A 23834-nucleotide genomic window follows, 5' to 3' on the forward strand; every position below is an offset into this window, starting at 1 on the left:
AATGATCGTAAAATCATCTGCATAACTAAACAGCTTTATCCCCCAGCTGGGACAATTGCGCACCTAATGGTGACATATAAACGTTAAAGAGCAATGGGGACAATGGTGAACCTTGCGGAACGCCAGATGAATTATTCCAAATACCTGAAAGATAATTACTGAAACAAACTTGAGAAAGCCCCGGAACCATTCTAACACCTCTCCTCTAATACCAATAGCATCCAATCATTGCAGCAATTTCCCATCAAATGCAGAACTCATATCAAATTGCATGATCAAGGCATTAAGACCTTCACTACACAAAGAATGTAAATTGTCCAAACTAGCCGCAATTACTGTCTCGGTACTAAATAAAGGTCTAAAACCAGATTGAGATTCAGGCAAGAGAAAATTGATCAAGATATTCCATTAGTTGAGAATGGACCAATCCTTCCATAATTTTTACAAAAAATGGAATGGATGCTACTGGTCTAAAATTAGTGATTAGTGCTAATGATTCTTTGGGGTTTTTTGGGATTGGAGTTATTATAATATGAACATTTTTTCCTAATAGAGTATAATTATGGACTTGGAGGATGAGATGTACAGTGTCAGCATCTATGAGACAAACATGGTTTTTCTTGTTACACAAGTTAGACAGTTCTAACTAATAGATGCTGGCACTGTCATACGGACATAGGGACTCTGGATCATCTCGTTTGATATTTAACTTTTGGAGGTCAATATGGGGTACGATTAACATATTGGAATCATCAATTCCACTGACGTATGAGGCGGTTATTACCCCCTATGGATCAATATAAATGCCGTCTTTTTCTTGTCATGACTGGGATAGCCATGCAGATGGCAACCCGAAACTGGAAAAACTATGACTGCCTAAATTTTCCTTTCTGGTGGGCAAATTTATGCTCTTACTATAGATAGTTTGGGGCACAGTAATTGATTTAAATTGGTTTGGGGGTCCGTTGACATCATATATTACTTCACTATAGTAGGTCTTTGATTATGAGTCAGTTTTTGTTTATTTTTGTACACATCTAGGGAAGGGAGGGAGGGGGGATATTTCTGTCCTAATTTTGACCTTTGAGTGTTTACATTTAGGTTGGGTGGGAGGATGGGAGGGCATTATTAATCAGAATAGGGTAAGGATATTGGAAAAATCTATGTTTCTGTGTTGTATTGAATAATCACTGGATGGGTGGGTGGGTGGGAGAAAATAGTTTGGTTATGTATATTTGTAAGTTGAATGTGCTTTTGTTGACTAATTGGATGTAATTTATCTGTATATTGCACTATTGCAGTTTGGAAAATCAATACAGAATAAAAAAAAAAAAAAAGAACAAGGTTTTGGTACTTGGCAGCTTGGCTTCAATGCTAAAAAATGCAAGGTAATGCACCTGGGAAAGAGAAACCCGCGTAGAACTTATGTACTAAATGGTGAAACCTTGGTTAGGACCACAGCGGAATGCGATCTAGGAGTGATCATTAGCGAGGACATGAAGGTTGCCAATCAAGTGGAGAAGGCTTCCTCCAGAGCAAGACAAATGATGGGGTGTATCCGCAGAGGTTTCGTCAGCAGGAGACCTGAAGTTATGATGCCGTTGTACAGAGCCATGGTGCGGCCTCACTTAGAGTACTGCGTTCAGTTTTGGAGACCTCACTACCGAAAGGACGTGCTGAGAATCGAGTCGGTACAGCGAACAGCCACCAGGATGGTCTTGGGGCTCAAGGATCTCACGTATGAAGAAAGACTAGAGAAATTGCGGATGTACTCACTTGAGGAAAGAAGGGAACGGGGAGATATGATTGAAACGTATAAGTATATCACGGGGCACATCGAGTCAGAAGATGATATATTCCGGCTCATGGGACCCTCAACCACCAGAGGGCATCCGCTAAAAATCAGGGGAGGGAAGTTTCATGGCGACTTCAGGAAGTATTTCTTCACCGAGAGAGTTGTGGATCATTGGAACAGACTCCCACTCCAGGTGATAAAGGCCAGCAGCGTGACGGATTTTAAGAGAAAATGGGATACTCACGTGGGATCTTTAAGGGAGTAAACTCAGGGGGGGAGGATACTTGGAATGGGCAGACTTGGTGGGCTATAGCCCTTTTCTGCCGCTTTTTCTATGTTTCTAAACCCTGATTTGAATTGGGTGTAACAGATCAAATTTGTCCAAATATTATGTCAATTTTATTGCAACCCAGCCTTCAATTATCTTAGTAAACAAAGGTACTGAAGCTACTAGTCTATAATTTATTACATCTTGTATTGTTTGTTTTTGATTTTTCATTGTTGGAGTCAATAATACATTTTCTCCTGACTTATTAAATGTACCATTTTGCAACTTTTCATTTAATAAAAATTGCCCTGTGCAGATTGGTTGAATCTTGTTGCCTAGTGAAACCAAATGTAGGTGTTCCTAGGTGTGAAGAAACCCACTGCAGCTGAATATTTTAGTTGACATGCATTATTTGTCTTATCAAACTCTAGCAGAGAAAAATTTGTATCCATGTACATGTTAGTGAATTTTAAAACCTATCTGTGTACTACATACTAATCAACTGTAGTAAACTTGCTTCCTTAATGTCTTGTGCTGTCTAACACAGCTCAGCTGGAGAAGCATCTGAATATGCTGCAGGAAGAACATGCACAGGAACTGAAGGAGATGCAGCTGGAAATGATGCAATTACGCCAAAAGCTGCATGAGAAGAGTGAGGAGAAGGAGATGGTTCAGGATGAAAAAGAGAGACTTAGTGCTGCCCTGGAGATCGCCACGGCCACAAAGGCAGGAAAATTACAAGTCCTCTTTGTCTGAATTTTTAGTGACACTATGCAGAGAAAGTACTGATGAAAATTCCCTCTAAATGCAGCTAGTTTGTCTAGCTGTAAATTTAGTGACATTATTCAGCCACTATCCATATTGCTGAGTGGGTTTAAGTTAGGATAGAAAAAAGTTGTTCTAAATTAAACTACTCAGCTGCTGTGTGTATAGATATGGGTGTTTAGTTGTCATATTTAGTAGATAGTGGTGCTCACTGTGGTTGTGTGTTGGGTTGGTTTTTTTTTTTCTAATGTTGCAGCCAATGTTTAAAAAAAAACGCATTGACCACTATGGCTGAATATTGACTTGTATATCTCCATGTTTCAGGGATATCATTACATCTCTTCTGTATATTTGTTTTGTATCTAGTCAGATGTTACAATTGCTGCAGATTTGCTGAGGTCTACAAAAAATCAAATAAGTCTCAGGCTTCAGGAGGTAAGTTCAGAAAGTGGATCCAGCAGTCCTTTATGTTGTATTCATATGAGGGAATGGAATTGGGAACTCTGAGCAAGCCACTTGGTTGCCTTTTCTCTGGTTCTTTACCACCTTGGGTAGATGAGCCTATTTCTTTCCTCATCCCCTGTTGTTGATTACCCTGTCAACCCCTTTCCAGCTTCTGCCCCTTGCAATAGTCCTAAGCCGTATTGGCCTCCAACTCCTCCCCTGATGGCCTAGTCCTGGCTTTATCTTCTTCTTTGGGTCTTACAAGTTCCATACTTAAGCTAACACCTAAGTCCCATGCCATGTCTTATCAGCATGCTTTGTAATTTAGACAGCTGCCAAAAGTAATGTGGCTTTTATTCAAAACAGTTAAGACCCTAAGATACTAGGTTTAGAATCATGGCCACTCCATGGAGGTTATCCCAGCTTTTATGGAATCTGTCACATGTCAATGTACTGCTGCAGTTTGTGAACAGGTGCCTCATTCAAAGAGACTTTTTTAATGAGGCAAAGTCAAAAGAGGCACAGAACAGATCAAACTTTAGAAAGACACGTTTTTAGCAGCTTTGCTGTATAATGCAAGCTATTCTATCATATAATTGATCTCAGAACTTTTATCCCTCTGTGGAGATCAAAATTGGATGAAGATCCATCAATTCTTCCTCAGGAGCTGTTTGAGGATGGGAAAAACATGCTCTGCTACTGACATCTGAAGTTGCTATTACTAGTGCAATGGAGTTGTTATACCTGTCTGCATTTGGGTCCTTCTTAGACTATATTTTACAGCCACACAAATGGGGTGATGTTACGGTGATGGCCAGTACAAAGCACAGAAACTCTAGAAAAGCTTTCTGCACGTGTGCTGGGTATTCCCAAATTACCATATCCAAATGTAACAGTCAGTTTATATTTTTTCCCAGTTTTCTCTGTGCGCAATACAAATTTACATAGTGGTTGTTAATCGGAATGGGACGATTCATTGCAGTCGTTTCATTGTGGGTTGTTTCATCAGCTGTGATGATTGGTGCCTCTCCTCACCTCTGTCTCCCCCAGCATACCTCCCCAAAAGTTTGCAGTTTGCGGCCTTGCCCTTTGGGCTGGCGACAGTGCCCCAGACATTTACCAAGGTGATGGTGGTGGTGGCAGCCCACCTACGGAAACTCGGGACCCAAGTCTTTCTGTATGGACGATTGGCTTATCAGAACCCATTCAGAATCCAAGAGGTACCTAGCAGTGCGCCAAGCCTTTCAGTTGCTTCAGAGACTAGGCTGGGTAGTCAACTTTCAGAAGTTACCTTGTTCCGATGCAAGACCTGGGGATCTGTTTTGCCATGGGAATTAACAAAGTGTTTCTTACCAAGTTGCACCAGGAGAAGCTTTGGCAGTTGATATGTACCTTTCTGGACTCTCAATTCCTGAAAGCCATCGATGTAGCTCCTTGGGTGAGGGCGCACTTATGCCTGTTGCAAGACTATCTTATCTCCCATTGGAGTCCGTAGAGAGATCCGCTGTATGTTCGGCTCTCCTAGATGATGGAAGCTTGGCACATTCTAGCTTGATGGTTGATCCCTCTCTGTCCAGAGGCGTTCCCCTCCAGATCTCCGTGTAGGTGATCTTGATGATGGACGCCAGTGTTTATGGCTGGGTTAGGGGATGTTTTGCGCAGACAGTCTGGTATAAGGCTGTTGGTCCCCTTCTGAGAGAAAGTGGTTGATTAATCATTTGGAGCTTCAAGCGATCCAGCTGATTCTCCTGCACTTCAATCGTGCGCTCTAGAACAAGGTGGTTTGAGTCTTCTCAGACAATATTACAGTGGTGGCCTATGTCAGTCAACAAGGGAGCACCTGAAGCACGCCTCTGTAGCAGGAGACTAAAATGCTCTTTCGCTGAGTGGAAAAGCATCTTCTGGCTCTTTCAGTGGTGCATATAGCAGGAGCAGACAACATTCAAGCAAATTATCTCAGCCATCAAACTCTGGATTAAGAAAAATGGTCCCTGTTCTACAGAGCCTTCCAATACATTGAAGAGAGATGGGGATGCCCGATGTTCAACCTGATGGTGTTGGCAGTCAACAAGAAGGCGGCTCATTTCTTCAGTTGCCGTCACGAACCCGGAAGCCAAGGGTTGGACGCCATGGTGCAGCCATTACCCCAAGAAGGACTTCTCTGTCTTCCCTCTATTGCCCATGATAGGCTGCCTTCTGCAGAGAATCAAGACACACCAGGGTCAGGTGATTCTTGTGGTGCCCGATTGGCCAGGGCACCCTTGGTATGCTGACCTGGTTCAACTGCAACTGGAGCAGTGAGCACATCTGGACCGAAGAAGTGCTCAGTGTGCTCCCGCTGAGACCTCAAAGATGCCGGTGTGTATAATTTATGTTCACGGCCATGCAAAGAGGAATCCTAATCAAGGTTTGCTTTGCGAGCCAACAAGAGGGACTCCCTGGTTGGCAGAGTAGGCTGTGGTCAGCAGGGAGGCTCAGGTTTCCCTAATCGCCAGTGGCTCTGGGGATTCCCTGGCCATTGTGTCAGCCAGCGGTGAGGAGGCCTGGGGTTTTCTGTGCTTTGTACTGGCTGGGATGGTTCCACCTTCGTGACTTCACCCCACTTATGTGACTGTAAGATTGTCTGTCTACAAAGAACTACCATTTCAGGTAAGCAAATCTATTTTCTGTTGCAACATTTCAATCTAGAATTAAATGAATATTTCCTGTGAAAGACATCTGTTGCCAAGCTTAGCAAAAATGTAGGAAACCCAGTACAGATTCTGCTGCTATCCAGGTTCCATTTCACAGTGTATAAAAAACATTGGACCAGAATGATTTATGGATATTCTTCTGATGCAGGTGGAGGAGCAGCTGTCACAAGAGAGAAGCTTTCGCTTATCTTTGGAGGAGTCACAGGCTGCCCAACTACTTAGTATCCAGGACATGGAAAAAGTAGTTGAGTTGGAGCGCAAAGAGGTGAATACTGAAACGATCACCATATTTTTGTTGCTTTCCTTTTCAAGAGAGGCTACTGTATTTTGTTTATTTATTGGGATTCATTGAAGACTACTGTTTTATTTATTTATTATGATTCATTCAAGGCAGCCTACAATAAAATATAACCCAGACGTAGGCAATAAACAATTACAACATTCATGATAACAGTACACAATAATGGTATAGTATGCTACTTATAATGTCAACACAATACAAATTAAAACATGTTAATAGACAGCACAGGGGTTAAACTGAGGTGGAACATATAGATAAAGGTGACTAACTTAGGCTCATTCCATGTCAAATTGTCCAGAGCTCCCCACTTGTCCATCTCAGAAATTGATGAAATTTTTTAGGAGTTATCTTGGGGCTTCTAATGAATATATCCAAAGTTTTGGGGCATGATCCCAACTAGGTCCAGAGCAAGGGGCCCCTTTATTTAGGCTACTTTTTTATATCTGCGGAAGATACTAAAAAATATGTTAACTTTGGATTCAGTTTCTGGAAGGAACAGTTGTGTTTCTAGGACACCTTTTTAGGCTGAATCCAAACATACTGCTTAGAACATAAGAATAGCCTTACTGGGTCAAACCAATGGTTTATGTTTATGTTTTATTAACATTTGATATACCGCTTAAGCATATTACAGATCTAAGCGGTTAATGGAAGTCGCTCGAAGGAAGGAAAGGTGACTAGTGGAGTCCCTCAGGGTTCGGTGCTGGGGCCAATCCTGTTCAATATGTATGTGAGTGACATTGCCGAAGGGTTAGAAGGAAAAGTGTGCCTTTTTGCAGATGATACCAAGATTTGTAACAGAGTAGACACCGAAGAGGGAGTGGAAAATATGAAAAAAGATCTGCAAAAGTTAGAGGAATGGTCTAATGCCTGGCAACTAAAATTCAATGCAAAGAAATGCAGAGTAATGCATTTGGGGATTAATAATAGGAAGGAACCGTATATGCTGGGAGGAGAGAAGCTGATATGCACGGACGGGGAGAGGGACCTTGGGGTGATAGTGTCCGAAGATCTAAAGGCGAAAAAACAGTGTGACAAGGCAGTGGCTGCTGCCAGAAGGATTCTGGGCTGTATAAAGAGAGGCGTAGTCAGTAGAAGAAAGAAGGTGTTGATGCCCCTGTACAGGTCATTGGTGAGGCCCCACTTGGAGTATTGTGTTCAGTTTTGGAGACCGTATCTGGCGAAAGACGTAAGAAGACTTCAGGCGGTCCAGAGGAGGGCGACGAAAATGATAGGAGGCTTGCACCAGAAGACGTATGAGGAGATACTGGAAGCCCTGAATATGTATACCCTAGAGGAAAGGAGAGACAGGGGAGATATGATTCAGACGTTCAAATACTTAAAGGGTATTAACGTAGAACAAAATCTTTTCCAGAGAAAGGAAAATGGTAAAACCAGAGGACATAATTTGAGGTTGAGGGGTGGTAGATTCAGGGGCAATGTTAGGAAATTCTACTTTACGGAGAGGGTAGTGGATGCCTGGAATGCGCTCCCGAGAGAGGTGGTGGAGAGTAAAACTGTGACTGAGTTCAAAGAAGCGTGGGATGAACACAGAAGATTTAGAATCAGAAAATAATATTAAATATTGAACTAGGCCAGTTACTGGGCAGACTTGCACGGTCTGTGTCTGTGTATGACCGTTTGGTGGAGGATGGGCAGGGGAGGGCTTCAATGGCTGGGAGGGTGTGGATGGGCTGGAGTGGGTCTTGGCGGAGATTTTGGCAGTTGGAACCCAGGCACGGTGCCGGATGGAGCTTTGGATTCTTGCCCAGAAATAGCTAGGAAGAAAAATTAAAATAAAATAAAATAAAAATTTGGGTTGAATCAGGTTGGGCAGACTGGATGGACCATTCGGGTCTTTATCTGCCGTCATCTACTATGTTATATGTTACAGGTACTTAGAACTTCCCTATCTGTTCTGAAGGCTCACAATCTAGCTCATCTAGCCCAGTAGTCTGTCCTCACGGTGGCCAACCCAGGTCACTAGTATCTGGCAAAAATTCAAAGAGTTGCAACATTCAATGCTACCGATCCAGGGCAAGCAGTGGCTTCCCCCATGTCTTCCTTAAAACCAGCTACGCTATCCACTCTTATCACAACCTCTGGCAATGCATTCCAGAGCTTAACTATTTTCTGAGTGAAAAAATATTTCCTCCTATTGGTTTTAAAAGTATTTCTCTTTAACTTCAAGTGTCCCCTAGACTCTGTAATTTCCGTGATCTCCCCTGGAGCCCTTTTTAAAAATCAGTGTAACATTGGCCACCCTCCAATCTTCAGGTACTACAGCGATTTTAGTGACAGGTCAGCAATTTCATGTTTGAGTTCTTTTAGTACCCTGGGATGTATACCATCCGGTCCAGGCGATTTATCACTTTTTAACTTGTTGATTTGGCTTAGTATAGGTGGAAGTGCTAAGGCTCTGCAGCCTTGTTTAGCCTTTGCTTAAATTTGGTGATTCTCTGTTGGAGGGGATAGGCAGTGGCCATTACTGGCCCTTTTTGCCCGGACGGAGATAGGGTCCCTTTTTTTTCACCTCAGGGGTGCCACACTTGGACAACTGAGTCCCCTCTTCCAATTCCCCATCCCTTTTGTTTTAGAGGTGCCTCAGCTGTACACCTCTACATTTAGGCAGTGACTGTAGCTTAGTGAGCCTGTGGGGATCTGCTCTTTTTTAAATTAAGTTAGAAAAACCCCCAAAAAGGTGCTGGTTTGAAGAAAAGCTTTTAATTTGTTTTAATTTGTACTTTCCTTCCTACCAGGTTGTTTGAGGGGAGGCCTAACACGTAACTATTTGTAATGAGCACTTCTCAGCCAAAGGTGTGCTCTGCTTGTTCTGCCGATGCCTCACTGAAGCTGGCATTTGTGGGGGGTTTTTGTTCACGAGAAGGGGAATCCTCTGCTGAGTCGGTTTCATGGGCTGCCCTGCTGACTGGCAAAGGATATTCCCTGGCCATCACAAGGGGAAAGTCAATCGGCGGTGGAGATGGCTGGGGTTCCCTTGTACAGGGGAGTTATCTTGTCAGACGCGCCAGCTGGAAGTGGGGAGTCCCAGGGTTCCCTTACTGCCGCAGATATCCCCTGCCAATGCATTGGGCTTTTCTGGGGATTTCTGTACTGTGGCTTTGATTTCTCAGGCCTTTTCTTTACTCATGACTTGGGGGAACCTTTTTTGCTGGTTGTTTTTTCTTTGGCGGGAAACTCCACTATCTTGACTGAGTCTACTGCTGAGTTCCCGCCTACATTGAGAAACAAGAACAGGTCTCACAGGCCTCTTCCTTGGAGGTGGTGCTTGCCTTTCTTTCAACAATGGGGGTTTCTTCTGATTTTGTGCTGGCCATGTACAAGGCTTATTGCATGCACTTGGCTGGTGTCTCTGCACATTCTCTGATGGCCTTGGGTTCCTCAGGGATGGCTGCCTCCTCTGGTTCCGTGGTTTATTCACCCAACTTCCTCTGCTCAAGTGGCAATGTCTCTCCTGGGAGAACCAAGTTTTTAAGTGGACAGTGTATCCCCTGATGAGGATTTGGGTCTCTGGTGATCTGCTAGACCCTTAGGGGAGGGGGGGGCAGATGACTGGAATTTGGAGCTGCCCGCAGGTGAGGATTCTTCAGTTGAGTGTTTTTTTCACCAGGAAGAGCTTCAGGAGCTCATTCTTCATGTGTCCTCTGTCCTCAGGTTTGAGGAAGACTCTAAGGAGACCCCTCGTGTATTGGACCCCCTTCAGGATATTCGGGCTGCTTCTCAGTCCTTTCCCATGCATCAAGATATCCATGATATTGTACATGCACAATGGAAAGTCCCAGTTTCCAGCTAGTTCGTTCTATGACCTATTTGTACCTTATTCCTGATGCAGATAGGGACTCCTGTGGTAGATGCTGTGGTCTCAGCCATTGCTAAGTGTCACATAGTACCAGTGATAGGAGGTTCGGCCTTGAGGGACCCTCAGGACTGGTGAATGGAATCCATTCTTAAAGAGAGTGTTGATGTGGCAGCCTTGATGGTCCAAGCAGCCATTTGTGGTGGTCTGGTGGCTAGGGCCTGTTTCCATTGGGCCGAACATACACTGGATAAAAAAGAGTCCAGTGATTGGTCTCTGGTGGATCAGAAGCTAGCAAAGATTAAGTTAGGCTCTTCTTATAAGAACATAAGAATTACCACTGCTGGGTCAGACCAGTGGTCCGTCGTGCCCAGCAGTCCATTCACGCGGCGGCCCTTTGGTCAAAGACCAGTGTCCTAACTGAGACTAGCTTTATTTGCGTACATTCTGGTTCAGCAGGAACTTGTCTAACTTTATCTTGAATCCCTGGAAGCTGTTTTCCCCTATAACAGCCTCTGGAAGAGCGTTCTAGTTTATACGGAATCGATCCCCTTTTAACTTTAGAGAGTGCCCTCTCGTTCTCTCTACCTTGGAGAGGGTGAATAACCTGTTTCTACTAAGTCTGTTCCCTTCATTATCTTGAATGTTTCTATCATGTCCCCTCTCACGTTAAATCTCATTTGCTATATATGATTTGTTGCATTCTTTAGCTAAATCTATAGCCTTAAGTGTGGTTACTAGATGGTCTTTGTGGCTCTGTGGTTGTTTGGCGGATTGTACCTCAAAGTCTAAGCTCAGTAGGTTTCTCTTTAAGGGTTCCTTTCTCTTTGGAGAGGAACTAGAAAAGCTGGTTTAGAGTTTAGGGGACTCTAAGCTCCCTTGCTTGCCAGAGGACAAACCTCGGTAATCTGGTAGAGGAGGTTTAGGCTGGGAATGATTTTGGGAGTCTTTCTGTTATCGCCCTGGTAGAGTGTTGTCTTCTGCTTACAGAGGTTGTTTATTCCAGTGGATGCAGTCCTTTCGGGTCATGCACTGTGGCAACCATGACTCTTCTGGTCTCTCCTCCAGCACAGTGACGGTGCTCAGGTCCTTTCCCCGGTTCTAGTAAGAGCTAGGTTACGAGTTTTCTATCGGGGGTGGAACACAATTACAGCAGATCAGTGGGTTCTGAAGGTGATCCGCAAAGGTTATACCTTCAAGTTCAACTGGCCTGTACCAGATCTTTTCCCTACCTCTCCTTGACAGTCCTCCTGGAAGAAGCAGGCATTTTGCCACTCTATAGAGGTTGTTGGACCTCCAGACTGTGGTTCCGGTTCCACCCAATGAAATTCATACCGGGAGATATTCCATTTACTTTCTGGTTCCCAAGAAAGAGGTATCCTTTCATCCCATTCTGGATCTTAAGGGGATGAGCTGGACGCTCAGGTCCTTGGTTCTCGTGGTCCAACTGGGTGAATTCTTGACCTCTTTCAATCTGACGGAGGTGTTTCCGCACATTTCTATTCAAGAAGCTCATCAGCGATTCCTTCACTTTGTGATTTGGAGACAGCATTATCAATTCTGTACGCTTCTGCTTGGCCTAGCCATGGCTCCGTGTACCTTCAGAAAGATTATGGTGGTGTGGCGGTGGCCTTATGCAGAGAGGGAATTTTGGTTTATCTAGATGACTGGTTGACTGGATGACTGGTTGATTTGGGTGAAATCCTTCCAGGAACATAAGAACATAAGAAATGCCCTCACCGGATCAGACCGAGGTCCATCAAGTCCGGCGATCCGCTCACGCGGCGGCCCATTTAGTTCTCTATTATGAAAACCTGAAATTACCGTATCTCTCAATATGATTTGCAAGAAGGTGTATATCCAACTTGTGCTTGAAACCCCGAAGAGTAGGCTCCGCCACAACACCCTCAGGAAGAGAATTCCAAGCGCCCACCACTCGTTGTGAGAAACAGAACTTTCTGGCATTCGTCCTGAACCTGCTGCCACCCAGTTTCAGGCTATGACCTCTTGTCCTTGTCACATCTGAAAATCTTAGTAATGTTGCTTCTTGGTCTATGTCATCAAATCCTTTTAATATTTTAAAAGTCTCTTTCAAATCGCCTCTCAGTCTTCTCCTCTCGAGTGTGAACAGTCCCAGTTTCTTGAGGCGTTCTTCATAGCTCAACTTTTTCATACCTTTGACTAGTTTCGTGGCTCGCCTTTGCACCTTCTCCAACAGAGTTATGTCCTTCTTAAGATAAGGAGAACAGTGTTGGACACAGTACTCCAAGTGTGGTCTAACCATTGCTCTATAAAGCGGCATTATGACTTCTTCAGATCTACTTGTGATCCCTTTCCTAATTATGCCCAATATCCTGTTTGCTCTCTTCGCTGCCGCCACACACTGTGCCGATGGCTTCAGGGTTCTGTCAATCAGTACCCCCAAATCCCTTTCCTGTTCGCATTTTGCTAGTGTTACCCCAAACATTTTATACTCGTGTTCTTTATTCTTTTTTCCTAGATGCATCACCTTGCATTTATTAATGTTAAAATTCATCTGCCACTTTGTCGCCCATGTTTCCACCCTTCTGAAGCTCCTCGCAGTCCCTTTGAGAGCCAACTGCCCGACATAATTTTGTATCATCGGCGAACTTTATTATATTACTTGTTATTTCCTCCTCAAGATCATTTATAAAAATATTGAACAAAATAGGCCCAAGAACCGAGCCCTGGGGCACTCCACTAGTCACTTTCACCCAGTCCGAGAATTTCCCTTTTATGTTAACCCTCTGCATTCTGTTCTCTAACCATTTACCGATCCATCTATGCACTTCTCCCCCTATTCCGTGGCTTAGTAACGATCTTAGATTTCTCTTTGACAATGGTCTAGGAAGAATGTTTCTTCCCAAGACCCGGGTGCAGAAGTTGCAGTTGCAGATTCGCAGTCTTATGGGCTCTCGTCCTCAAGCTCCGGAATTCCTTTAGGATTTGAAATTGATGGCAGCTTTGTTACAGGTTGTCCAGTGGGTGTGAGCTCACATGCGTCCCCTGCAGTACACGCTCCTTCAGAGGTGGTCTCCACAGGCTCATGATTTGGAAATGCTGGTACCCCTTCATGGGCTAGCTTGCCACCGTCTGCGTTTGTGGCTTCACTTACAAAGTCTGGTCCAGGGAGTGAGTCTGGATCAGCCTCAATGGACAGTTCTCCTAACGGATGCCAGTCTTCTCAGCTGGGAAGCCCAGTGTCTCGGTCGATCAACTCAGGGCAGTTGGTCTCTGGCCGATCAACTTTCTGGAAACCAAAGCCATTTGGCTGGCACTTTCAGCCTTTCTGTCTTTGCTGGCACGCAAGACAGTCAGGGTTCTCTCCAACAATGCTACAGCGGTGGCCTATGTCAATCAGCAGTAAGGAATCAAGTGTTGGTTAGTGGCTCAGGAGGCAGCACTCCTCATGGCCTGGGTGGAGACTCACCTGCTCGGCCTCTCGGCATCCCATATAGTGGGAGTGGAGAACGTCCAAACTGATTTTCTGAGTCATCATGTGCTAGAGCCTGGCAAGTAGTACCTAGGAATGGAGGCCTTCAATCTGATAGTTTGGTCGTGGGGTCAGCCGATGATGGACCTTATGGCCAAATGCTTCAACACCAAAGTGAAGCGATTCTTCAGTTGGCGCAGGGATTTTCAGGCCAAGGGGCTGGATGCTTTTGTGCAGAGTTGGCCGAAAGACAGCCTTCTATATCTTTCCTCCGTGGCCTCTGGTGGGCAGAGTTCTTCTTCATACTGTGCCCTTCTGTGTGATTCTGGTGGCACTGGATTGACCCAATTGCCCATGGTATTGGGACTTGGTTCATCTTCTTGTCGTAGAGCCCCTTCCTCTGCCCCTTTTGGACAACCTTCTGACTCATGGTCCCATTCCCTTGTTCAATCAGGGTCCCTTTTTTCTTATGGCTTGGCTTTTGAAAGAGAACATCTAAATAGAAAAGGATATTCGGATAAGGTGATCTCTCCTGGGGTCTCATTGGTTCTCGACTTTCTGGGCCTATGTATGCATCTGGCGCCTCTTTGAAGATTGGTGTTCCATATTGATGTTGGTGTTTCCTCTTCATGCGTCTTTGCCTTACATTCTGGATTTTTTACAGGATGGCCTAGAGAGGGGCCTTGTTTAGTCTTCCTTATGGCTTCAAGTTGCAACATTGGCATCTTTCAGAGGTTTAGTGCAAGGGCAATGGTTGTCCTCTCTTCCTGATGTCATCCGTTTTTTGAGAGCAGTGAAGCTGCTTTGGCCACCGTTTCGGCCTTCGATTCCAGCTTGGGATCTCAATTTGGTCTTGTCGGTGTTGGTTCATCCTCCATTTGAGCCATTGCATTCCTACACAATGAAAGGCCTTACTTTGAAGGCAGTGTTTATGGTAACGTTTGTTGGAGTTGCAAGCTTTTTCTTGTCGGGCTCCCTTCTTGTAATTTTCTAGTGATTCTGTGGCCCGTTCAATCTTTTCTCTCAAAGGTACTTTTCCCTTTTCATGTGAGTCAGACATTTTCCTTCCCAGTCTTGAGGAGTTGGGAAGGTTCTTTGGAGCAGAAGTAGTTGCACAAGTTAGATGTCCACAGAGTCCTCTGGGCTTATGTGAAGAGGACTCAAGAGTTCAGGTAGACGGATCGTCTCTTTGTGTTGTTAGCGGGCAGTTGTAAGGGGGAAGGTGCTTCTAAGGCTTCTATTTCACGCTGGATTAAGGAAGCTATTGCTACAGCATATTTTCTTCAGAAGAAATCAGTCCATGACTTTCTCAAGGCTCACTCTATGCATTGTCAGGCAGCCTCTTGGACAAAGAGTTCTCTTGTGCCCCTGGCGGATATTTGTAAGTTTGTTGTTTGGTCGTCTCTACATTCCTTTGTGTGTCACTACCAGGTTGACATTTAGGCTTGTCGGGATGCGGATTTTGGTGAACGGGTTCTTGTTGCTGCTCTTTGGGGATTCCACCCATGATGGGCACTGCTTGGAATGGGTCCCATCCTTCTGTGCCAGTCTGGAGAGATGCTAAAGAAGGAGAAATTAGGTCTTACCTGCTAATTTTCTTTCTTTTAGTCCTCCAGATTACCACAGAACTTGGCCTGTGACTTTTTTTGGTGATTTTGCTTGGTGATACTAAGAGTTGGTTTTTGCATATCGTGGTCTTTTGGGGAGTATTTCTTAAAAAAGGAAATGAATGAGCAGAGCAGCGTGCTCTGATTCGACTGGTTTAGCTAGTGAACTGTGGTTTTCAAAATGGTTACCTGTTCTATTTTTCCTTCAACTGTTCACGTTATTTTTATTTTTTAAAAAGGACATTTTTACTTTTGTGGTTCCTGCTTTTGCTATTCATGGGCTGATCTCAAGGGGACTGCACAGCCTACTTATACCGTTCAGTTTGTTCTCAGTCTTTGCCTGCTGGCAGAGGAGCATAAACCCATCCATCTGTGCTGGTCTGAAGGGACTAAAAGAGAGAACATGAGCAGGTAAGACCTAATTTCTTCTTCTCAGAGAATACCTGCTATAGTTTACTAACTTTGTCCAGAGATATCCAAGGGATAAAGCAATCTTGCATTGAAGAAAGCTTTCCCCATCTCAGACTGAACGGAAAGGACCTTCCGTTCCACTCCTGTGCTAGCACCAGGAGTAAATGTGCTTATTTGGAAATGTGTTACAGGTGCAGGTATTGCAGCAGGATTGCCAGAGCCTGAGGGATGAAGGACAGATCTTCCGGCACAGGCTGCAGACTGAGGAAGAGAAAAACAGACAATTGGAGGAGGAATGCAAGCAGCTGAAAAGTAATCTTGGTGTGTTACCACTTCTAGATAGAAACCAGAACACATTACATGTAGGGATTGAGTTCAGAAAAGACTGTATCACTGTTAACATGGATAGCAAAGTTTCCAGATCTAGAAGCTGAATTGGATTTAGTGGTGGTCATGGAGATGTAGTACAACCATGGGATGTAGCTATACCTGGCTATAATCTATTCATGAGGGATAGGGTAGGTAAAAAGGACGGAGAAGTGGCATTATTTATCTTTTTCTTTTCTTTTCTTTTCATTATTATTATTATTATTATTTTTATAATTCTTTATTCATTTTATAACTTACATCAAGTACATCAACATTGGTATTAACATTTTAACATAGCTATATCACTTGAAATTCTACAATTAATCTTATCAAATTAAATTTATCCCCTTCCCTCCCAGCCTGCCATTTTAAAAGTTTCTTAGACAAAACTCTAGCCTTTCAAGCAGGGAGAATGAACTCTTGGATGTGTTCTCTGATTGCCCAATCTGTTTGGTAAATTCATGCGATGACTTTGCTTTATATCACTCTACATTGCATCATGTTGTATTTTATTGTATTGTATAGCATTGAATTCTACTGATTCGTACTGTATCTTACATCTTCACTGATATGCCTCAGTTCTCTTGCTGTGAACCGCCTGGATCTTCTGGTTGGGCGGTATATAAGAAATAAAATTATTATTATTAATTGTTTACTCGAGTACTTTAGCTAGATTGTGAGCCTTCGGAACATATAGGGAAGTTCTAAGTGCCTGTATTTTATTGTAAACCGCTTAGATCTGTAATATGCTTAAGCGGTATATCAAATGTTAATAAAACATAAACATATTTATTTATTCAGTTTTCTATTCCACTCTGACTGAAAGCATTACAGATTGTTCATTGTCAAACTACTACCTTTTGTGTCCTCTTTTCAACATCAATCAATCCAATTTATAACCCACCTATACAAATCTAGGGATTACTGTAAACATCACTGATCAGTGTCTATTGTCAGATTGTTATTGTGAGAGTCCTTTGCCATCCGTCTAGAACATTGGATAGAGAGGAATAGAAATGCAAAAATAAATACAATTGCAATGCCATGCACACAAGGTCTTCAGACCAGATGGGCCAAGGTCTTCTCATGGAGCATCACTCTTCGTACCTTCATCAAAAGAAATTGTATAATGTAATACCCGCCAGTGAGCCTTCTCAGGAGTAGCCCCCACGCTTTGGAATTTTTGCAGATGATACCAAGATTGGTAACAGAGTGGACACTCCAAAGGGAGTGGACATCATGAAAAAGGATCTGCAAAAGTTAGAAGAATTGTCTGATATCTGGCAACTAAAATTCAATGCAAAGAAGTGCAGAAAGATGCATTTGGGGAGCAGAAATCTGAAGGAGATGTATGTGCTGGGAGGTGAGAGGCTGATATGCTCGAACAGGAAGAGGGACCTTAGGGTGATAGTATCTGAGGTCTGAAGGCAACAAAGTAGTGTGACAAGGCGATAGCTGTAGCCAGGAGGATATGAGGCTGTATAGAGAGAAGGGTGATATGATATAGGCATTTAAGTATTTGAAAGGTATTAATATCTTTTTCAGAGAAGGGAAATTGGTAAAACTAGAGGACATTGATTGTGGTTGCGGGGTGGCAGACTTAGAGTAATGTTAGGAAATTCTTTTTCACGGAGCAGGAGCTGGAGTATTGAAGCTGCTGTAAGAAGGTAATTTAGATTCGCGGCTACAGGGCAGGGAGGTTTGTCGGACTGGGCCTGTTGTCGGTTGGTCAGGGGAAGCGCCACAAAGGTAAGGGGACCTGGCCGGCTGTGCACACCCCCCCCCTAAGGCTGCACCCGGGGTGGACCGCCCTCCACGCCCCCTCTTGGTACACCACTGCCTTTCCCTACCTGCCCTGCCGCAGCACACAGCCGACCGGAAATCTTCCCGATGTCAGCGCTGACGTCGGAGGAAGGGAGGGCTTTGCTTAAGCCCTCCCTCCGACGTCAGCGCTGACATCGTGGAAGACTTCCGATTGGCTGTGTGCTGTGGCAGGGCAGCTGGGAGAAGACGAGTCTCGCGAGTACATCCAACCCGCAGGAACCCCGCCTAGGGGGCATCCCCATGGGATCCCAGCGACCCTAGGGGGCGTCCCCCCGGGATCCCCACAGGTCCCGTGGGATTTCCGTCGTCCCCGTTCCCGTGCAGCTCTCTACTGGGGAGGGCTTCAATGGCTTGAAGGGTGTAGATGGGCTGGAGTGAGCTTTGATGGAGACTTCAGCAGTTGGAACCCAAGCACAGAACCGGGTAGAGCTTTGGATTCATGCCCAGAAATAGCTAAGAAGAAAAAATAAAAAAAAATTTAAATTGAATCAGGTTGGGCAGACTGGATGGACCATTCGGTTCTTTATCTGCCGTCATCTACTATGTTACTGCTGTTATTTACTGTGTTACTATGTACTTCTCAGTCTGACACTCTTCTGATTCTCTCCCTTCGGCAAATCTCACATGGCTTTATTAGATCTTAAATTTCTAGTGTTATCGGACCTTCTCTCTGAAGTGCACTTTCTCGTACAGTTTAAAAGCAATCTGAAAACACTTCTATTCCATGATGCTGTTGTGATTGCTTTCACTCCCGGGGTTGCCTTGGGTGATCTGCAATACGGACTGTATCCTCTCTACTCTCGTTTCCTTTCATATTTTCACTATCAGATATTAATACATCTGAAAACAGTTTGAAAGGCTTCTAAAGAATGATATATCTAGATAATAAATCTCTGTAGTTTTTGATCAGGTCTTTAGGGAGGTATTTAATCTAACAATAATATTTTGCCATTGCTAATATATTTGAATTATTTTTTATGTTTATAGATGCTCAAGATGCCACCATTTGTCGACTTCAAGAAGAAGAAAAGGTAAAAAAATGCATCTCAGGAAAATATTGCTTAATAGGTTATTTTTCAGTGCTTTTTACCTGGGTAGATTGACTTGTCTGCAGAAGTGCCTTGTTCTGCTTGATTAAAAGTACAAATAGGCTTCCACAGATTAAAAAGAGAGCATTCTGGGGAGGGGGGGGGTGTTCAGATTGGGGGTTTAAAACTGCACTCATTAATAGAGCAATTTACAGCCGTGGCAGTTGTGGCATTTAAAAAAATGCATATATTCAGTGTCACTATCTGAATAGACAGTAGTGCTGATTATTTGTGTAATGATGCTGGTGGCAGTGGTACAGTGGTGATATTCAGCCACTGCATTAATAACAGCCTTTTTTCTGGCATAAGTTAAACCTCTTCACTATACAGAGTGGCTGAATATTGCTGTCATACATATAGTTAAGTGGATTTTGAGTGGCAGTATCTTTTAGGGATGTGCACAGGGTAAACATTTTCAGAGTCTGTCTTTGGTTATTTTGAGCATTTCTCCTGATTTTAACTTTTTGTTTGTTTCACATATTTGTTTAATTAAAAAATTTAATGCATGTAAGAAATTTTTAAGGTTCACTAATAGAATTCATGCATGTTAATTCAGAGGTTAATGCATGCTAAGGCCTAGATTCTTTAAAAAACCGCTCTAAAAATGACGGGCTACTGGAAAATGTTTATGCAGAAACTACAGGGGATACCCAAGGGTCTTGTGACAACACGGGTACTTTGTTATCTTAAGACAACCATCTCTTCATCATTGCTGGTGAAAGAGAACTTATAGATAGGTTCACAAGCATCTGAGCCAATCAGGGCCTTAGGCCCCTTTCCCCGGCACCAGGAAGGGGAAGGCCCACCATTTTGCAGAACCCTCATCGGGTCAACTTTGCATGCCGGCTGGCAGGATTCTTCTTCAGCCGATTGCAGTTTGTTGGCTGTGGGCAGCAGGGAGGCCCGGGCTTTCCCCACCACCCACACAGGGATTTTCCCAGCCGTCTCTTCTACCGGTGGTCTTAAATTTCCCTGACCGCTAAAGCTGTCCTGGCATCCTATTTTTTTGGCTGCCACCGCACATTGGGCGGAAGGTTTCATCGTATTGTCTACGATGACACCCAGATCCTTTTCTTGGGTGCTAATCCCCAAGGTGGACCCTAGCATCCGGTAATTGTAATTCAGGTTATTCTTCCCAATGTGTATCAATGTCCATAGTTTTTTATTGAGAAAGACATGGGGGAAACTACTGCTTGCCCTGGTTCGATAGCATGGAATGTTGCTACACTTTGGGTTTTGGCCAGGTAGCAGGGAACTGGATTGGCCATCATGAAAACAGACTACTGGGTTTGATGGACCATTGTTCTGACCCAGTAAGGCTATTCTTATATTCTTGGGAGATCCCCAGGACCTTCTCGGGGGTGAGGGAGGGAGTGGGGGGTGGAGGGATGAGGCAGATAACTGGAGTTCGGAACCACCTGTTGGCGAGGATGCTTCAGTCATATGCATTCTTCACTGGGAGGAGCTTCAGAAGCTTGTCTCAGGGACCCATTCAGATGTTCGATCTGGGTCCCTTTTGTCTTATGGCTAAGTAGGAATGGCTTCTCAAGCAGATTTGTTTCCACCCTTTTGGAGTCCAGGAAAATTTCTACTTCTCAGGCCTATATGCAGATTTGAAGATTGTTTGAAATCTGGTGTGCCACTCGGTTTACAAATAGAAACATAGAAACATGATGTCAGATAAAGGCCAAATGGCCCATCCAATGTGCCCATCCACAGTAACCATTATCTCTTCCTCTCTCTAAGAGATCCCACGTGCCTATCCCAGGCCCTCTTGAATTCAGACACAAACTCTGTCTCCACTACCTCTTCCGAGAGACTGTTCCACGCATCTACCACCTTTTCTGTAAAAAAGTATTTCCATAGATTACTCCTGAGCCTATCACCTCTTAACTTCATCCTATGCCCTCTCATTCCAGAGCTTCCTTTCAAATGAAAGAGATTCAATTCACGCACATTTATATCACGTAGGTATTTAAACGTCTCTATCATATCTCCCCTCTCCCTCCAAAGTATACAGATTGAGATTTTTAAGTCTGCTCCCCTATGCCTTATGACAAAGACCATGCACCATTTTAGTAGCCTTCTTCTGTACCGACTCCATCCTTTTTATATCTTTTTGAAGGTACGGTCTCCAGAATTGTACACAATATTCTAAATGAGGTCTCACCAGAGTCTTAAACAGGGGCATCCATTCCTCCCTTTTTCCTACTGGCCAGACCTCACCCTATGCTCAATAGCATCCTTCTAGCTTTCACCATCACCTTTTCAACCTGTTTAGCCATCTTAAGATCATCACATACAATCACACAGAAGTCCCGCTCCTCTGTCATGCACATAAGGTCTTCACCCCCTAAACTGTACCTTTCCCTCGGGTTTTTGCAGCCAAAATGCATGACCTTGCATTTCTTAGCATTAAATCTTAGCTGCCAAATTTCAGACCATTCTTCAAGCTTCGCCAGGTCATTCTTCATGCTATTCACACCATCCTGGATGTCCTTGTCCTGTATCTTGGATTTTTTGCAGGAAGGTTTGGAGAAGGGCCTCGTTTGGTCTTCCTAGAGGTTGTGAGCAACCATGATGAGCAAAATTGACTGGACATCACTCCTGCCTGTTCATCGCTAGACTACCAGGGAATGGGCAGGTAGACTTGGGGGGGGGGATCCTGGAGGGGGCTTTTCATGTTCCGGAGGGATGGGAAGGAAGGAGGGGGGATTGTAAGGTATCTTCATGTTCCAGGAATGAGTAGAAGGATTGGCATACTTTCAGGTGAGTATCTGGAAACAATGCAGGTGTTGGCCAATAAAACAACAAGGCAATCGATTTACAATATTCAAGATGGAAGAAAATGAAAATTAATCATTGTAAATTTACAAATTCACCAGTGAAATAGTCCTTTAATTAGATCATTTCTAAAGCTCCCAAGTTTAGCTTGACATGGCTATGTTTCATTGTTCAGCTGCGTCAGAGGCTATTAACTCCAAACTTCCACCCAAACTGGACAGCATAATTCCTCAACCTGGTTTTATTAGTTGCCAACTCCTCCCCAGCCTACTTAAAAAGTGGATAGTCAGTGGCATTGTCCAGTTAAGTGTTGTTGGATATTGGCAACTAGCTTGCAGAACAGTGACTAAGTAACTAGTAATATCAACACTAACAAGGACTCCTGTATCTTACTCCCTCTTATGACCTTCTATTTGTTTTCAGAATACATTATCATCTCTTAATAAAGAAAACGAGGATAACATGCAGCTACGGTTTGAATTAGCATCATTAAGAGAGATAGCAGAAAGATTGCAGGTAAAGCCTGATCTTACGTTCCCAAAGTATATGGCAGAGACTGATAGAACCCTAAACAAGTATGGGGGAAATTCTATAACTTTGCACCTCCACTTAGGTGGACTAATGCTGCTATAATGGCATCTGTGTGGTAAGATTCTGTTATAGAATATTAGTGTAGACTTGAATTGGCACACTTAATTTGGGTGGTACCATTTATGTTAATAATGGCAAGCATTAATATGCGTATTGTATAAATGACATGCAAGCAGTTACGTGCTATAGCATTTAGGAACAATCTTATAGACTATAGCCTAGTGTATTTACAAGTGTAACTGCCAATTCTTTATCGTCCCTCCAGACCAGTAGAGGTTAACTTTACGAATGGGTATATATCTAATCATGACCAGCAGGTGGAGACTGAAAACAAAACTTTGGGACAGTATATCCTAGCCCCTCCTCTCTATTTCCCTCAGTCTTCTTTCAGTCTCCAGCAGGTGTTGAGTGATCTGTACCCATCTCCCTTGGTAGGGCTGTTGGAATTTGTTTAGGGGGTTTATTGTCCCTGTTTTTAGCCGGACGGAGCTTGGGCGGACTCTGTTTGGGGGTTCGTCCGACCTCGGGGGTGTCAAACCCGGCGGGTCACGAGCGGGGTCCCTCCCCCCACTTCCTCCACCTCCCCACATTTTTTTAGAGGAGCCTCAGCAGTATCCCTTGCCCCCTAAATCAAGCAAGGCATATTGCTTCGAGAGCCTGTGGAGTCTGTTCTGTAAAAAAAAAAAAAAAAAAAAAAAAATCCTGAGGTAGTGCTGGTCTGAAGGGTTGTTTCCCTTTAAGAAAACTGTATTTTACTGTATTTTTTCATGTAACCAGCACTTTTTTATAGCTAGGTCGCTTATGGAGCAATTGTGCCCTTCTCCGGGGGAGTAGGCCACAATTTTAGTCCAGCCGCGAGGCACTCGCGGCCGGCCTGAACTCGGCGGTTTGGGTCGGTGAGGTGGTGGAGCTCCGTCGGCAGCGGCTGCAGGCGCCCAGAGCTCCCCGCCGATGGTGCCTCGCGAGTCGGCTTGGAGCAGTGGGGAAGCCCGGTCTTCCACAACCGCCCACGGAGGGATTCCCCGAAGGATTCCCTCTCAGCTGATTTGTTGACAGCTGATGCCGGCTTGCCTGCTTTAGCGGCTGAGACTATTCAGGTTTCTCAGCCGCTTCAGGCTATGGAGGGAGCTTTTTTGGCGGGAAAACCGCCATCTTCTCTGTCTGGCCCCTCCATTTTGTCTTCCACCTCAGGTGACCTTCCCCCTGTTTTGACTATGCAGGGGCAAGGTTCTGCTGGGTCCCCTGCTGTGGCAGGGAGTCCCTTGGGACCCTCGGGGGGGTTTTCTCCTGAATTTTTCTTTTCTTTATGCAGAGCCTATTTTCAGGCAGCTGGGGGTCCCGGTTGCGCCCAGGGGGTTTCGGGGGGTGGGTTTTCCTCCGCGCTCCCTGCGGCTTTGCCTCTTTCGTCTGGCGTGACGTCCCCTCCGCCGCCTCCCTTGTCCAAGCGTCCGCGGGTGTCGTGGGACGAGAATTTGTGGTCGGAGGAACGGGTCGGTCTGGAGGAGGACCTGGACCCTTCTGAGGAGTTCCAGGACTCTCTGGAGGGGACGGAAGCTGGCGGCGGGTTGTCGGATTTCCCGTTCTCCAGTGACGAGGCGTCCGTGGTGCGCCTTTTTTCAGAAA

At 44.5% G+C, this 23834-nt stretch overlaps 1 protein-coding gene across 14 annotated transcripts in view; it reads left to right on the top strand.

Moving 5' to 3' along the window:
• The window catches only part of CCDC150 (coiled-coil domain containing 150), a 101051-nt gene that overhangs the window by 12473 nt on the left and 64744 nt on the right, over window positions 1-23834 (top strand). For 13 of the 14 annotated variants that reach the window (XM_033959533.1, XM_033959528.1, XM_033959529.1 and 10 more), the window contains exons 4-9: window positions 2611-2789; window positions 3195-3263; window positions 6114-6230; window positions 15747-15876; window positions 18736-18779; window positions 22044-22136. In XM_033959533.1, coding sequence (XP_033815424.1) covers window positions 2611-2789; window positions 3195-3263; window positions 6114-6230; window positions 15747-15876; window positions 18736-18779; window positions 22044-22136 — 632 coding nt within the window. The remainder of the gene's footprint in view (window positions 1-2610; window positions 2790-3194; window positions 3264-6113; window positions 6231-15746; window positions 15877-18735; window positions 18780-22043; window positions 22137-23834) is intronic. The other variant, XM_033959524.1, reaches the window with a different exon arrangement.

This window comes from Geotrypetes seraphini, chromosome 9 (genome assembly GCF_902459505.1).
Source record: "Geotrypetes seraphini chromosome 9, aGeoSer1.1, whole genome shotgun sequence".
NCBI classification, from domain to species: domain Eukaryota; kingdom Metazoa; phylum Chordata; class Amphibia; order Gymnophiona; family Dermophiidae; genus Geotrypetes; species Geotrypetes seraphini.